The sequence below is a fragment of the Megalobrama amblycephala genome, linkage group LG2 (assembly GCF_018812025.1).
Source record: "Megalobrama amblycephala isolate DHTTF-2021 linkage group LG2, ASM1881202v1, whole genome shotgun sequence".
NCBI classification, from domain to species: Eukaryota; Metazoa; Chordata; class Actinopteri; order Cypriniformes; family Xenocyprididae; genus Megalobrama; species Megalobrama amblycephala.
In genome coordinates this window covers 29,055,402-29,071,859 of record NC_063045.1, presented here as the reverse complement: position 1 = coordinate 29,071,859, position 16,458 = coordinate 29,055,402, and the positions used below count along the sequence as shown (strand labels likewise).

General features: G+C 34.1%; 1 protein-coding gene across 3 annotated transcripts in view; it reads right to left on the bottom strand.

Annotated features, from left to right (window-relative positions):
- Positions 1-16,458, bottom strand: part of LOC125254714 (lisH domain-containing protein ARMC9) — a 41,584-nt gene that overhangs the window by 18,258 nt on the left and 6,868 nt on the right. For 2 of the 3 annotated variants that reach the window (XM_048169475.1, XM_048169493.1), the window contains exons 10-21: positions 16,034-16,069; positions 13,103-13,137; positions 10,196-10,307; positions 9,476-9,568; positions 8,687-8,777; positions 7,712-7,835; positions 6,360-6,499; positions 6,117-6,193; positions 4,052-4,126; positions 2,520-2,610; positions 2,041-2,105; positions 1,765-1,863 (exon numbers count right to left, since the gene is read on the bottom strand). In XM_048169475.1, the coding sequence (XP_048025432.1) occupies positions 1,765-1,863; positions 2,041-2,105; positions 2,520-2,610; positions 4,052-4,126; positions 6,117-6,193; positions 6,360-6,499; positions 7,712-7,835; positions 8,687-8,777; positions 9,476-9,568; positions 10,196-10,307; positions 13,103-13,137; positions 16,034-16,069 (1,038 nt within the window). The remainder of the gene's footprint in view (positions 1-1,764; positions 1,864-2,040; positions 2,106-2,519; positions 2,611-4,051; positions 4,127-6,116; positions 6,194-6,359; positions 6,500-7,711; positions 7,836-8,686; positions 8,778-9,475; positions 9,569-10,195; positions 10,308-13,102; positions 13,138-16,033; positions 16,070-16,458) is intronic. The other variant, XM_048169485.1, reaches the window with a different exon arrangement.

Sequence of the window (16,458 nt, the reverse complement as noted above, 5' to 3'; positions counted from 1 at the left end):
ACCAGGATTAAGGCCAGATCACAACAAGAATGATAACTATAAATATCAGATGATAATGCTCCATTTATTGTAGTGAGCGCTACATTTATGTTGTCTGGCACTTTAAACGCTCGAGTTCTTTAATGCGATATGGATTCTGATTGGCAGTCATTGTTATTATTGTTGGAAAAAAATGGTTTTGAAATTTGCGATTCCAACTATATCGTTCCATTGTCGTTATAGCTGTGGTGTGGACTTGGTATGAACGGGCCTTCTGATCACTTGTTACCACTCCTGTGTTGATGTATTTGCTAGGGTGGGGCATATTGAAGGTTTTGTAACCAATAGCCATTAAGGCCCGGATATACACATGGTAAAGTTCTTTTTAGTTATTCACTAGGGGTTTAAACAAGTTTGAAATGTGCGACCAGTGGTTTACTGTTAGCAAAGCAAACACTCTGACGCCATCCACAATCTTAGAGAGTGATGTTTAGATGAATGTGTTAATATGTGGTGCACGATTTCCTCTCAATAACAAAATACACAACAAAAATGACAGCGGTGAGAAAACAGCAGTTAAGAAAGCATCTGATTATAGCGATGTGGATGTTTGTACCAGCTCTGCAATTCAGCACTCCAGCTAAGTCACCTCATGTTTATTATATGTGACCTTGGACCACAAAACCAGTCATAAGTCGCACAGGTATATTTGTAGCAATAGCCAACAATATATTGTATGGGTCAAAATTATCGATTTTTCTTTTATGCCAAAAATCATTAGGATATAAGCAAAGATCATGTTCCATGAAGATATTTTGTAAATTTCCTACTGTAAATATATCAAATTAATTTTTTTAAATGGATATGCATTGCTTAGGACTTCATTTGGACAACTTTAAAGGCGATTTTCTCAATATTTAGATTTTTTTTTTTTTTTTTTTTTTTTGCACCTTCCGATTCCACATTTTTAAATAGTTATATTTCGGCCAAATATTGTCATACCATACCAAACCATTCAATGGAAAACGTATTTATTCAGCTTTCAGATTATGCATAAATCTCAATTTCAAAAAATTGACCCTTTTGATTGGTTTTTGTGTCTAGGGTCACATATAACACTTTATGCAATACATTGCTTAAAGCAAGCAGATTTATAGTATTAAACATGAAAAACATGTCGGTGTCTCTTTCAGCTAGAATTACAACTTGAATTTCCACTATAAAGTGTGTTCATGTTTTTACTCAAGGGTGTCTGACCTCAACGGACTGAATAGAAGAAATAAACCAGAGAAGATTTTCACATCAAAGAAGGCGGAGCCTCAGAGCCACACCTACCAATTGGATCATCTCCACAAACCAATGTTAGTTCAGAGGTGTTTACCAGCCAAGGCGAACTTTTGGAAAGTCCGCTTTGGCAAGCGGTCAAACTCCCAAAATGAACTTCTGGCCTGATTTTGTTCAAAATGATGCTGCACCAGTTCATTCTTCATTTACTCTTGAAATATATCAGGGCCTTTTGTTTATGTCATAGCAGTGAACTACGAATTGCTGCTTGCAAGACATTGAAGATGCGTAACTGCTTTCAGATTTTTGATATATTGAACGCTGTTTCCTTTGTGAGGGATTTAATTCATGACAAAAAAAGAAGTGTTGCTCTTACTTTTAAATAGCTCTTTTTATTTATCATTTAAATGTCTTGACTCTTGACCAACAATACACTTGTGTGTGAAGTTCTTTGTCTGGATTTGGTGTCTATCGTCATATAAATGTACTGTGAGGTTTTACCCCTAGATACTCTGTTGTCAGTAAAGACTCTCCACTGAGTTCTTTTGGCTGAGGCTGCAGGACTTCCTCTTTATCTAGGTCTGCCTCCATAACATCTTCCTGTTAACAAGAGTAAAGAATTACAGACAGATCAAATGACCAAGCAATAAATCATATGAACACCGCCAATACTGATAAAATGCAAATAGCAGTGATAGCCTTTCATGTAGATTATGGGAAATCAAAAGTCATGTTAAGCAATAATTTTTCTCAGAAGACAAGATCAAAGTGAATTACCTCATCATCGTCGTCGTCATCATCCTCTTCATCATCCGACTCAGGTTCGTGTTCGGGAATGTCCGCTGTGTACGGCACAATTATAAATGAAGACAAAAGAATCACTGAAATAATGGAATAAATATAGGACCCCAACAAAGTCTGTCATTTGTCATTATTGTACCTGTTGGAACGCAACAGATAGACTCATAAGAGCATCATAAAAGTAGTCCAAATGACCCATACACTCCATTCCATGTCATATAGACAGAGTTTATGATACTTTTATGGTGCCTTTCCATTCTTTTTGAAGCTGATAACCCTGTCCTCATTCACTTTCAGCATACTGAAAACAATGGCCAGGATATTATTTAAAAATGCACTTTTTGTGTTCAATGGAAGAAAAAAAAAAAAAAAAGTGTTGTGTAGGTGAGGACAGATTTTTTTTTTTCTTGTTTTTTGGAGAACGATTTTGAGGTGACCTGCTTTTATCTTCTTACCTGAGTTAAGCTGTTTGATGATGAATTCGATTTGTCTGTTGAGTTCAGGATTTTCTTCTTTACTGTAACAGCGTAGGGTCTCTTCCATACTCTAAACACAATAACAAAATACTCACATTATTTGTATTCTGTATTTATAGCTATGGAGCACAACAGTGACTGCTCACTGTGTAAACACTGAGCAGCCTTGGTTCCTGCAGGATTTTTCTTATTCATTTTCTCCATAGAAAAAATAATAATAATAAACTGCAACAAACTAGATTGGAGCAGAATCACAACATTTGAACTTCAACTTGAAGACTTGAAATAAAAAAAATAAAAAATGATTGTACTCATCGTGTAGTATTACAAATTATATCATTCATCAACTTAAACTAAAGTAATTGATTATATATAAAAACAATATATTTTATGCTAAATATTTATAGAATACACTACCATTTAAAAGTTTTACTCATTTTGAAAGGTCTCTTCTGCTCACCAAGACTGCATTTATCTGATTAAAAATACAGTAATAACTGTAGTATTGCCATTTAGAACAGCTGTTTTCTATGTGAATATGTTTTAAACTATAACTTATTCCTGTGATCAAAGCTGAATTTTCAGCATCGTTACTCCAGTCTCAGTGTCACATGATCCTTCAGAAACCACCCTAATATGCTGATTCGATAAAACATTTCTTATTATTATCGATGTTGAAAACAACTGAGCTGCTTAGTATTTTTGTCGAAACCTTGATATTTTTTTAGGATTCTGTGATGAATGGAAAGCTCAAAAGAACAGCATTTATTTTAAATATAGATTTTAATGTCAGTTTTGATCAATTTAATGCATCCTTACTGAATAAAAGTATTAATTTCTATATAAAAATTTTACTGACCCCAAATATTTGAAAGGTAGTGTATAAATATATGATCTATAATTAGTGATTGTAGGTAGACCATCTGAAATGCATCATTCGCAGTCTTTTATGGGATTGGGTGCTGAGCTCTTTCGGCACAATTTCTGTTTGACAGTGACTTTTCTGATTGGTGGATAGTAGTGTAATTTTTCACCGGGAATTTGACTATAAAACATTGGGTCACACTTTAGATTAAGGTCCAATTTTCACTATTAACTATCTATTACCTATGACTTTTGCCTCAATAAACTCCTAATTATTGTTTATTAAAAGTTAGTAAGGTAATTGTTAAGTTTATGTATTGGGTAGGATTAAGGGATGTAGAATATGGTCATGCAGAATAAGGCATTCATATGTGCTTTATAAGTACTAATAAACAGCCAATATTCTAGTAATATGCATGCTAATAAGCAACTAGTTAATAGTGAGAATTGGACCCTAAACTAAAGTGTTACCAAACCTAAAGTGTTTTTTTTTTTGAAAATGTACCTTCTCACATGTCTACACGGGCACGTCACTGTTTAACTTTGAAAGGTTTGATTGTTATTGCTAAAGTAATAAATAGGATTTTTATTACTCATAACTATTGGAGTCTAGGTATACTGTAAATGAACCGTGATTAAACACATACCATCTGTTTTGCTTCCTCTCGTATCACTGGCATGGACAGGATGCTGTATAAAGCTCCATTCACATAGTACCGAATCTATATTCACACACATGAACACAAACATGCAATGAACATTTGAAACTTCAGCATCTCTGATGCATTCATACATTACAAAATGAATGGAGACACATCTCAAAAACATTTTGCTCTAAAAAATCTTAAAAGCTTGAAATGACACTGCATCATAATTAATGAACTTTGCAACATTTAAACAGTTATTCAACTTAACTGGATCAACACTGAACTAAAATGAGCTGAATGAATGACACTACTGTCTTCTGTACAACATGACTGAGGAATTTTGCAACATTTACTCATTTTCCTGTTTATTACTGTGAAACTGCTTCAAAGCAATCTGTATCGTACACTACGGGCCAGATTTACTAAACTGATGGCTGATAGGAGTGGAAAGTTCTGCATGTGATCTACTGACGATGCACAAATTAACGACCACAGAAGTAGCCGGATCATTTCCATAATGACCAACACAATCTACAAAGAGCAGTACAAATTAGCTTCTGGTTTAAGACATGCTTTTTTGGGTGATAAATAATGGCACCAGTAATTTGACTAGTGCAAACCTTAGTAAATCACCTTGCTTGATTTATTTAAATACTCTCATCTCATAAATCTTGCGTCTGAAAGGGAAACTCATACAAAAGCATATGCAATAAGGTCAGCTGCAAAAATAACACCTATTCAGCACTACTTTTTCACTGCATGTCTTTAGTAAATCTGATGGTAGTTTTCTAATGGCAAAGTGGGTTTGCATGGAAGCTTGTTTCTGCCACAGAATAAAAAAGAAAGGTAATGGTGACTTCTTATCTCACAATTCTGACTTTTTTCTCACAACTGAGTAATATAGTCTCAATTGCGAGTTATAAAGTTAGAATTGCATGATAGAAACTCGTAATTGCGAGAAATAAAGTCAGAATTGCGAAATATAAACTTTTTTCTTGCAATTGTGAGTTTACATCTCACAATTCTGACTTCTTTTCTCAGAACTGTGAGATTTACACTCGCAATTGTGAGTTATGAAGTCCATTTCTGAGGGGAAAAAAAGACTGACTTTTTCCCCAGAATTGTTTGAGTTTATATCTCACAATTCTGACTTTATAACTCACAATTGCCTGTTATAAAGTTTATAAAGAAAAAAATTACGAATTATAAAGTCAGAATTGTGAGATATAAACTCACAATTGCAAGAAAAAAGTCAGAACTTGCAATAAAACTTTATAATTTGCAAGTGCGACTCTATATCACGCAATTCTGAGAAAAAAAGTCAGAATTGTGATATGTAAACTAGCAATTGCAAGAAAAAAAAGTCAGAATAGTAAGATAAAAAGTTGCAATTACCTTTTTAAATTTTTATTCAGTAGCAGAAACAAGCTTACATAGGTTTGCGTTGGCGCAAGCTGTTAGTAAATCTGGCCCTATGACTTTACTTAAAAATTGTGCCTTTTAAATAGGTGAACTGGACTGGATATTGAAGGAAAATCAAAGACTTTTATTATTATGTCTTTCAATATTCTATTATTCTACTGTATTTATTACACAATTAGTCAAAAATGTGGGGAAAATAGTATAGAATATATATTATATAGAGTATTTTTGACCACAGCTAATGTTGAATCAACTAGAAATACAATATATATTTTTTTTATTGTAACATTTTTATTTATTTATTTATTTGCCAATTTACATAGTTTAATATTGTTTAACAGCAACTTTTAAAAGAATTTTTGAGGCTGGTGAGCAAATTCATTAATGAATATAATATAAAGTGTAGACTTGATTCTCCATTTCAAAAGTTTCAAAAAGGGAGTGAAACGTTCATGGTACACTTGCAAGACAAACTTTTTAATCCAAAGCTGACAAAAGCCCTCTTATCTGAGAACTGGCTGACGTAAAAAGGACTAAGCTAATTTACGCCTTCAAGTTCACTAATCATGAAAGCAGTGAGGGGAGAACAAATTTAAATGACACACCTTGTTTGTGGATAGCGGTTGAGCAATTACCAATTTACCTCATGGTTCTCATGTCCCAAGAGCTCCGTCAGCACTTTCAGGGCGTGTTTGGCCTCCTCTGCGCATTTTTTCTTTCCTGAAACGTGAGAGACATAAAAAAGTAAACATTGACTTGCTAAAGTAAATAGTACTATAAGCAATGCAAATGAAAGTGTAAACAAACTAAACAAAGGATGAATACACAATACAATGCATCTTTATTTCTTTTTTATGGTCATTGATTAAAAAAATCATTGTGTTACCTTGAGTGCGCAGACAGAGGTTCATGAGGAGGGAGATGGCGTATTCAAGTGTGTAGTCAGATAGACAGTCGGAGTCGTGGAGCTCTTTGACCAACCAGCCAATCAGACCATCTCTGATCATAGCAGACTGCTGTGCTCGCCTGCTCACAGCACAAAATATACAAACACTGAGCAGTTGTTTTGCCTTTTAATATAATATATAATAAATAATAACATATTTTTAAAGACCTCATGATATCGCTTGAAGTATTTCCTATTGAAACCATGATGGGAAATATTTCATAATTTTTTTAAATATCCATTGGGTGTTTAGTACGGAAGCTTGTGTTCGCCACGGAATAAAAAATAGGAAACTGCAGATTTATCTGACAATTCCGCCTTTTTTCTTGCAAGTTTATATCTCACACGTCAGAATTTCGTGTTCATATCTCGCAATACTTTTTTTCTCAGAATTACAAGTTTATATATCGCGATTTGGACTTTATAACTTGCAATTGCGAGTTCATATCTTGTAATTATGACTTTATGGCCCTGTTTCAACCTGCTAGTATCAAGATGCATTTTGGTCAATCAGATCATAAGTGGACGAGGGAGAAACATACCCGTTTCCACCTGGTATTTTAATCTAATCTCTTTTGTACACTGTCAATCACTTCTGTCCTGATTTTTTCGAGGGGAGGGTCTATGGGTGGGTAAATGTATGGCTTTTTTCAGATGTTTCGATCTAGTGGACAAAATAAACTCACGCAATTTACATATGAACACGCCCGGAGACGACGGAAACACATATGGAGAGCATCAACTTTCGTTTCTGCTCTGATAGCTGCAAGACGCTGTTAGAAATCAGGAATGGTGAGAGAACATTGTGCTTGGTACATTTTTTGAAGCACAAAACGAAAAAGTTATTGCAAGTTTATAATCTCAATTTTTAATGCAGTTCTGACTTTTTTCTTGTAATTGCGAGTTTACAATCTCACTTTTTAATGCAATTCTGCAAATTTTTCTCAGAATTGTGAGATATGAACTCGCAACTGCAAGAAAAAAGTCAAAACTGTGAGATAAAAAGTCACAATTAACTTTTTAATTAATTTATTAATTACTTGTTTTGTGGTGGAAACAATTTTTCAAATTTAGTTTACATCACAGCCATGAAACTACTTGCTAGTTTGTTAAAAAAAAAAAAAAAAATGTTTTTAATTTTAAAAACGTTGGAAATTTATTTTGCTTTTTGATTTTGCATTTTGAAGTAATTTTAAACTTTGCACTTTAAACTTTTTAAAAGTGAAAAACAACTGAAAACATATTATTATAGTGTGCATGTTTTTTTTACCATTTATTAATAAATGGCATACCTGAGGCTGAGTTTCTGCAGCGCCGCAAGTACGTTTTCTCGAGTTACAGACTCTTTCTCCTCAGTCTTCAGACAGTCAAGCAGAAACCTCAGTAAAGAGGGTATCTGAGAGAGGTACATGCGCCCTGGGTGTGCAAATGTGCATAAGTAAACACAATGTATAGACAATTTATACAATTACCACTGTAAAAGTTTTGTACAAAAAAAATTGAGAATTGAGAACCAGAAATGAATTAAATTTTAATTTCCATAGCCAAAAAAACATACTGGTGGGGAAATTTGGTGGGAAAAAAAGACCAATTTTCTACTGACAATAGTGATATTCATCAAAGCAAAGAATGTAGTGTAGCAAAGAATGTAGTGTAGCAAAGAATGTAGTGTAGCGATAAATGCAACGAATCTGTGTGACACATTGTTTGACCGATTCTATCTTCCTCACGCAAAATTCCCAATCACGTGGATTCCTATTTAAATGACTTAATTTAAAGTCGGAAATATGACCAAACAACAGGAAATGTGAACATACATTCAAGGGGTAATTCACCATTCGCAAAAAAAATAATAATAATAATAATTTGTGCTACCTGACTAGAGAAAACAGAAAAAAGGCTGTTGTCTTCCCTTTTGCCAAATAGGTAGGAAAACCTCAACACACATGCAGAATTGCAGAATTGCAGAATTGGCAAAGTTACACTTTTAAGGTCGAAAAAGTTTTTCAAAAAATATCAAAAGGCAAAAAAAAAAAAAAGAAAAAAAAAGGGGGAAATAAAAATCCACATGCTCAATTGATTCAGGGCCAGATTTTTGACTCTGGCCCATACAATTCTGGAGTTACATAAACACTTTGCATATTATAGCACCACGTAAAGTGATGGAGGGATGTGTGTTTATGATTGGGGGGGTCCTAGTTTGTTTACAGTCTGTCACACAAACTGCTTTAAGGAACAAAAAGAAAAAAATAATAATTTTCACTTACCATCACACAATGACGCAAAGGCATTGATGAGTCGTGCCATATACTGTCTGACAATCTCATTTTTGGATTTTATTAGATAAAGAACAGTTTTCTGTAAAGTACACAAGACCGGTTAGGCAGAAAAGTGACTCTTGGTACAGTATGTTGCTTGCAAAGGACTATTTAATTCATTCTGGATTTTAGTAACATGAGATTATTATCTTTCAGCTAGCACAAAAACTGAAAGAAGTGGTGACTAGATTGCCCCAAGGAACTTGAGGACAATAATTGGAAGAGATGAGTCAAGATTTCACGTAAACTGCTGAAACCTGATCATCCACTTTCAGATTCATCTTAAATGAGATGACACATTTTAGAAGAGAAGTAGGTCATGGACAGCACAAATTATGTTTTAATTATTTTGAATGTTTTAACTGTCAGCGTCCTCATTGCGAACTCAAAAACAAAAACTTATCAAAATCAATCAAAATGCAATTTGAATACATTGGAATGATATAAAAGACCATATAGAGAATGGGCTAAAAATGTTTTTCTGTGGAACTCTATGTTTAATTATAGTAACATAACAGAAAGAGAGAGGCAGCATATGACAGTTAAAGTGTTGGAAACAATTTGTGAAATTAGCTAAATACATGATATCAGTGCCCTGATAAATGATGTTAACTATAAAGCCATTTTAAATATTATCTTAATATTGTAAAATTATTCTGCATGCAGTTTTCCATACAATTCCATATAATACACAAAAAAGGTTGTTAGCATAAACACGACAAGGAGTTTGAAATGGACCTGTTTGGTACTGTATCGCTCCAGAAGATCATTGCTGATGAAGGCCTGTAGAACCGTGTCTCTTTGCTCACCATGAAGAGATCGAGTCAATCTCTGCCGACCAATGAAAATCACAAGAAAATTGGAATGTGAATATGAAAATCAATTTGTGCACCTCAATGTGTATTTAAAGGACAGAAAATACTTCAAAGACGGAGATAAAACATATAATATTCTTTACAAAACTGAACTATGGCTTCAGTTTAAAGGATTCACACTTGCATTTTGGCCACGTACATGCTGTAGTGCTTCTTATCATGTTTCTATGCAGTTGCTCAGGTATTTTCAGTGGTTGTCAAAAAGATCCCACTTCGAAGTTTCTATTATTTTCTTGGGTTCCTTGTTTTTTAACCTATTTTGTCATGTTTAAGCAATACTAACAGACTCTTGACTAACTGACTTAGAAAACACATCTAACTGTAGTAATTCTGATATTGTGGCAGAAACTATATATATATATATATATATATATATATATATATATATATATATATATATATATATATATATATATATATATATATATATATATATATATATATATATATATATATATATATATATATATATATATATACATATATATATATTTATATATATATATGATATATCAGGGTCGATGCTGTAGTCCTGCCAAGTGTGCTGATGTTTTTTTGTTTACTAACAGAAATTCTGAGTTACCCAGCGCAAAGCTTGAAGCAGCAAAGCCTTCAGTCGATCTGATCCATTCACTAGGTCTTTCTTTAGTTTTTCGTAGTCAAGCGAAGGCAGCAAAGGCACGTCTTTGGGCCTCCTGAGAACAGGAAATAAAAATATGATAAATCGGCACATGAGACCTTGTTCTTCAGGTTACTGATGGGAATTTGATTATTGTTGGAAAGAATGTATCTTAAAGATAATGTTTCCAAGGACTGGTTTGGTTGCATTTACAGAATTACTTTTTAATGATCTGACTTGGCAAGTACAAAATGCCAAAGTTATCAAGCCACTTAAGAAATTATTTTGTGTGAGTGTCTGTAAAGCAGTGTTAATTTTGACAGCAAATTTTGATTTAGTTTTAGTCATAGTCTTTTGACTAAAATGCCATTTAGTTTTAGTCATATTTTAGTCATTGGAAATTGTTTTAGTTTTAGTCTAGTTTTAGTCAACTAAATATCATAAGATTTTAGTCGACTAAATCTACAGTAGATTTAGCCAACGATTAAGGCCCCGGTATACTTCAAACGAAATCGAAGAACAAACTGATGTGACGTCATTTCGAACAAAATCAGGCCAAAACGAAGTTTGTTTTTTTTGGAAATTCGAAACTTCCAAAGGAAAAGTTCGCTCCAGCTGCAAAACACCTTCGTACTACCATTGGTCAGTGACGATAACATAATAGGAGGTGTGCGCTGAGGCTCTGCCTTCACTCGCGTGGGACACGTCTTTGACTCATTTCGTGTGTTTGAGTTCGTCGAGGTAAGATCTCCATGGGTGAAAACATGAACACACTGGATAGCCGTTTTATAGTACAAAATGAAGTTGTGTTTGTAAAAAAATGAGGCACTAACACTGTTTTCCATGTTTAATACTGTAAAGCTGCTTGATTTTAAGCAATCTATTGAATAAAGTGATATGAAGTCATGAGGTGACTGGAGTGCTAATTTGCAGAGCTCGTGCTAACATACTCATGTTGTTATGATCGGAAGCTTTTCTTATGCTTTCTATAATAAATGCTTGCTGTTTTCTCATTTTTTTTTGTGTGTTTATTTTGTTACTGAGAAGAAAGTGCACGGCACATATTTTACATATTCATCTAAAAGTCGATCACAGCAGTGTGGGCGGCGTCAGATGTCTGTTTACAGTATATACCGCTGGTCACGCATTTCGAACATCGTTTTACCCCTAAACGAAGAACGAAAAAGAACTTCGTTTAAAGTATTCCGGGGCCTTTAGATAAAATCTAATTTAGTTAAATTGTAATGCATTAAGCATTTATCTAACAATACACAGATCCAATACACTGATATACATCTGATATTTATGTTTACTTAAGACAACCAACTGTACTTTACTCGCCAAAGTGGACGGTTTTTGACCGTTCAAGTGCAAAAACACACGAAAGAGAGCTCAATTCAGTACTTGTCAGGGACTGACACACTTATCATTGAGGTACTATTATAGTTTTTGTTTAAAATTTTGATTAGATTAGATTTTTAGTATTTCTGCTTTCGTTGTAATTTTAGTTAAAAGTTTTAGCAATTTGTTGTGTGTTTGTCTTTTAGTTTTTGCTTTTAAATGTCTATAGTTTTTTATTTCTGTTTTAGTTATTTTAGTACATCAGGTTAAGTTAAAGTTGGGAACTAGATGAAATAAATTAAGTTTACATTTTTATATATATTTATTTTATTTCAGTTAATGTTTATTTCAAGTAATGAAGAGTTTTTATGGTTTTAGGTTTAGTTAACTATAATAACCCTTATACCAGTAAAATATATTGAATAATGTTTCAAATAATGTTCTTAGTCTTTCCTTCCTGTGACAAGATACAGTAGTTTACTATGAATTAAACAGAAATTAAATTAAATACAGTTTATTGTGTAAACAAAATAACAATAATGACCAGGAAAAAATAATAATTATAAACCAAACTCTTATTCTGAAATGTCTGCAGTCTGCACTGTAGCAGTAGCAGGGTGCTCATTTAAGTTCAGATGAGGGAGTTAAAATATGCATTTTTACAACAGTCTAAAACATACTACCATATAAACATTGTGTAGTAAACATTGTCATAATTCACCAAAATTAGCTTATCAGCAATCGCTTGGCATAAATATGCGCTATTTATTCTGAAGAGCTGCTGGACGAGCCTGTAGAGTGCTCAACAGCGCCGCTTTTCCAGCGGTTAGCACGGAAAAGCTTCAGCACGTTACACTTCAAATGTGTGCATCTTCCACACAGGACAGCAGTCCTGACTGGATATCTTCCCAAATCGTCCCTCTCTATCATTTTTGTCTCGTTTTTATTTGCTGACGAAAATTAGAGTAGATTTGAGTCATAGTTTTAGTCATTCAAAACTCATTTTTATTTAGTCATCGCCTTGTTTTCGTCTGTGAAAAAATGTTGACGAAAATTATGATACAAATTATCCATCAACGAAATTAACACTGCTGTAAAGACTGTCTAAAATGCAGTTATTTTATTGACAGCTAAATATTTTACATATAATAAAATAATATTAAATATTTATAATACAATAAAACTATAATAAAATATATTCATATATAATACAATAATATAATATGACAATTCTAGGAACAAAATATAATCGGTTTTATATTCCACATATTTCTCAAACAATGTATATGGGTCATAACTGCCTTCATATTTTAAAAAGGGGGGCCAAACAAATGGATCACCATATTTAGGGGCTCCTGGCATTAATAAAAAGTGTGAAAACCCCTGGTCTACTTCAAGTTGTCAAATGTTTAGTAGATATACCCTCTATTACTGCCGAAACAAGACTTTCTACCAATCTTTTTTTTTTTTTTTTTCAATCTCAAAGTAAAAACAAACAAACAAACACAAAAAACAACAACAACAACTTACTGAGGTGCAACCGACGCCCGCAGCATTGAGGATGCCTAAATGAAAAAAAAAAAGTCATTTGGAATCTGTTGATACATTGGCTTGCAAACAAAAATAAAATGCCTCTGTATATGTTAGTGAACTGTTCACTGGTTATTCTATGAGAGACTAGCTCAATGTGGGTATTAAATAATAAACTAGCATGCGTTTAACAACAATTGGACTGCATGCAGTACGGGGGGGTTGACGCGTACATTTACATGCAATGAATGACCTGAAACACATAAATGACCTGTCCGCAAAGCTGGAGGGTTCGAGGAGGGAGGGTTAGTGGGAGGAATTCCCCAAGATCATTATAGCGCTGCACCTGCAAGATCTAATTTCTAACAGAGCCAACGAGCACAGCAAATTCTGGAATCTCAAGGATGCAATTAGAGACTTTCCCATGTGGGAGGGATACACTGAAACCCAAGAGAAGGCAGATCAAGTAAGCACAGGTTTAAGTAATTCGATCGGCATTATTTGGGGTATGAGGATTGCTTATATTAGTTTGTTTTGCTGTATACAGGTACATAAAGCCATATTTTCCTGTCAAATGTAAACATCCTTCTCTGAAGGGCTGTTCATGCAAGGTTGAGCTCAAACTGGTTTGAGGAGAACAATCCAGATAGCCTGAGTTATGTGAGCATTCTCAAGTTTGTCAAATTTCAAGTGTTTGCTTAGGATATTTGCAGACCGTCTGTGTAAGTGGACTTAACAATTATGAGGGTTTGCACATAATGGGTGTATCCTGGTTGAAAAAAAGTCTCTTATGCTCACAAGGTGGCATTTATTTGATAAAAATACAGTACAATCAGTGATATTGTGAAATATTATTACAATTTCAAATAACTGTTTTCTATTTGAGTCTAAAATGTAATTTATTCCTGTGATAAAACAGGAAATTTCAGCATCATTACTCCAGCCTTCAGTGTCACATGATCTTTTAGAAATCATTCTAATATGCTGATTTGCTGCTCAAGAAACATTGATTATTATCAATGTTGAAATGTTGCATAATATTTGATCATTGCCACGCACCAGGCATTTTGTGTCACTATAAGAATCACAAACTTTTCTTTCAAGGGTTAGTACACCCAAAACTAATGTTGTTACATGTCATTACACACCTGTAAGACCTCCTTTCATCTTCGGAACACATATTCATATATTTTTCATAAAATCAGATGGCTCAGTGAGGCCTGCATTGCCAGCAAGACAAATCACCTATCACTAGATATTGTCATAAAGTCGTTATTTTGTTTTTTTTTGGCGCACAAAAAGTATTCTCGTCGCTTCATAATATTAAGTTTGAACCACTGTAGTCACATGAACTGTTTTAAATACGTCTTTAGTAGATTTCTGGGCATTGAAAGTGTCACTTGTCTTGCTGGCAATGCAGGCCTCATGAAGCATCGGATTTTATCAAAAATATCTTACGTTATGTTCCAAAGATGAACGGAGGTCTTACGTGTGTGGAATGACATGTGGGTGAGTAATTAATGACAGAATTTTCATTTTTGGGTGAACTAACCCTTTAAGTTTTTTTGGACCCTCAAAAAGTTGTGATTTATTAAGTATTATTACACGGCTCTGTGGAATACTTGATTCTGATTGGTCAATGGGGCCATCCAGGGGTATGTTATTCCCCGATAACAACCACTGTAAGCAGTTAACACAGGCTCATCCGGGTTACTGAAGTCTGCAGCGCTATATGGTTGTTAGGAATGGGTTTTGCCATTGGTGAGCAAATAAAATATTAAAAAGCAGTCAAATTTTGTGAAGTTATTTAATTATGTCATCCGGTATCGCGGACTAGCTCTCTCATTTCATACAAATGCAGCTGTTCACTGTAATGGATTAAGAAAACAAACAGGTACGATTTTAAATCAGTTTAATCTCAGATCAATATCTTATCCCCATAATTATTTATGTGGCGAATTGCCGTGTAATATGCTGAATAACTGTACCGTATCTCTTAAATGTGTTTCTGTCTAGTTTGAACTTGCCGTGCGAACAACTGCTCTCTCCAGCGGAAGTGGACTCAGATCAACTCAGATCAATATATCGTGTCTAATTATTTACTTATGTGGCAAGTAGCCGTGAAATAAGCGGGATAATGTACATCCATCCGGTTGTTATCTCAGAATAAACCCCTTCAGGCTGATACAAGACCCCTCTGCTTCGCGTCAGAGTCCTGATCACCCTGGTGGGGTTTAATCTGAGATAACAACCGGCTGGATGTACATTATCCCTTACTTGTTGTCTTATTGTTCTTGAAAAATATCTAAGACTTTTTTAAGACTTGTTTTCAGACAATGTTTAATTAGGTTTCATTTTGATTAATCTTTGGCAAATTATTCATTTTTTTATTTATTATTTTATGGTGTATTTATTTTTTTCAGAGTGTTTCCTCCTTCCTTCTTCACTGTAATCTGCCGACTCAAGTTTCTGTACCAAAAAAATGTCACTGTTGACGTGTAAATGTAGGAAGGCGTGTGATTTATTTATCTGATGCCAGGAAGTCGCAGATTATATCAAAAGGGAAAAGGAAATATTTTTCATTTTCACCTGCAATATAACCAATTTTTGTCCTTTTTGTAACAGTTTGGGATTTATACTGTCCACTCTGGGGAACTGGAGACAAATAAGTGAAACAAATACTAAGCAGTCTTCAAAGCAATCAGTATTATGTGCTTCCTTTGGGGTTGAGCAACAATGTACGTGTCAGTTGGACAAAGTGGATCATTCTTAGACTGAACAAGAACGTACGTCCCATGACACTAGGGTGATCTAATGGGAACTGGGGAACTAGGCTTTGGAACGAAATGCGAAGGAGGAAGAAGACAGGCAGGGCTGATGGTTATGCAGGCAAGACCAGGAGGTAAGACAATGAAACATTCAGCAACTTACATATCCATCATCATAAGGGCTCATAGAGTAATATCCCTTCATGAACAGATGATCAGACACACACAAACACAGAGGAAGATATGATTGAGGACACACCCAAGTAAAAAAAAAAAAAAAAAACATTTTAGGGAATGTCAGATTGTCCACCCACTATGCGATTCTATAGAGGCTATGAATGTGAAAAATGTTGGGTTGTTTATCTATTACAAATACTCATTACATATGTTATGTAACACTTCAGTTGCTAAACCATTAAGCAACTAACACTTAAGTTAATAAACCATGATAGAAATTGAAAAAACAGACTATATCATAAAAGCAATACATTAAAAAAGCTCCAATTAGTGTATCTCTAAAGGTGCAGTCACATTAGCAAAATTTCGGTGAAATATCGCAGGCTAAAAGGGTTCAATGTCAATTTTTTA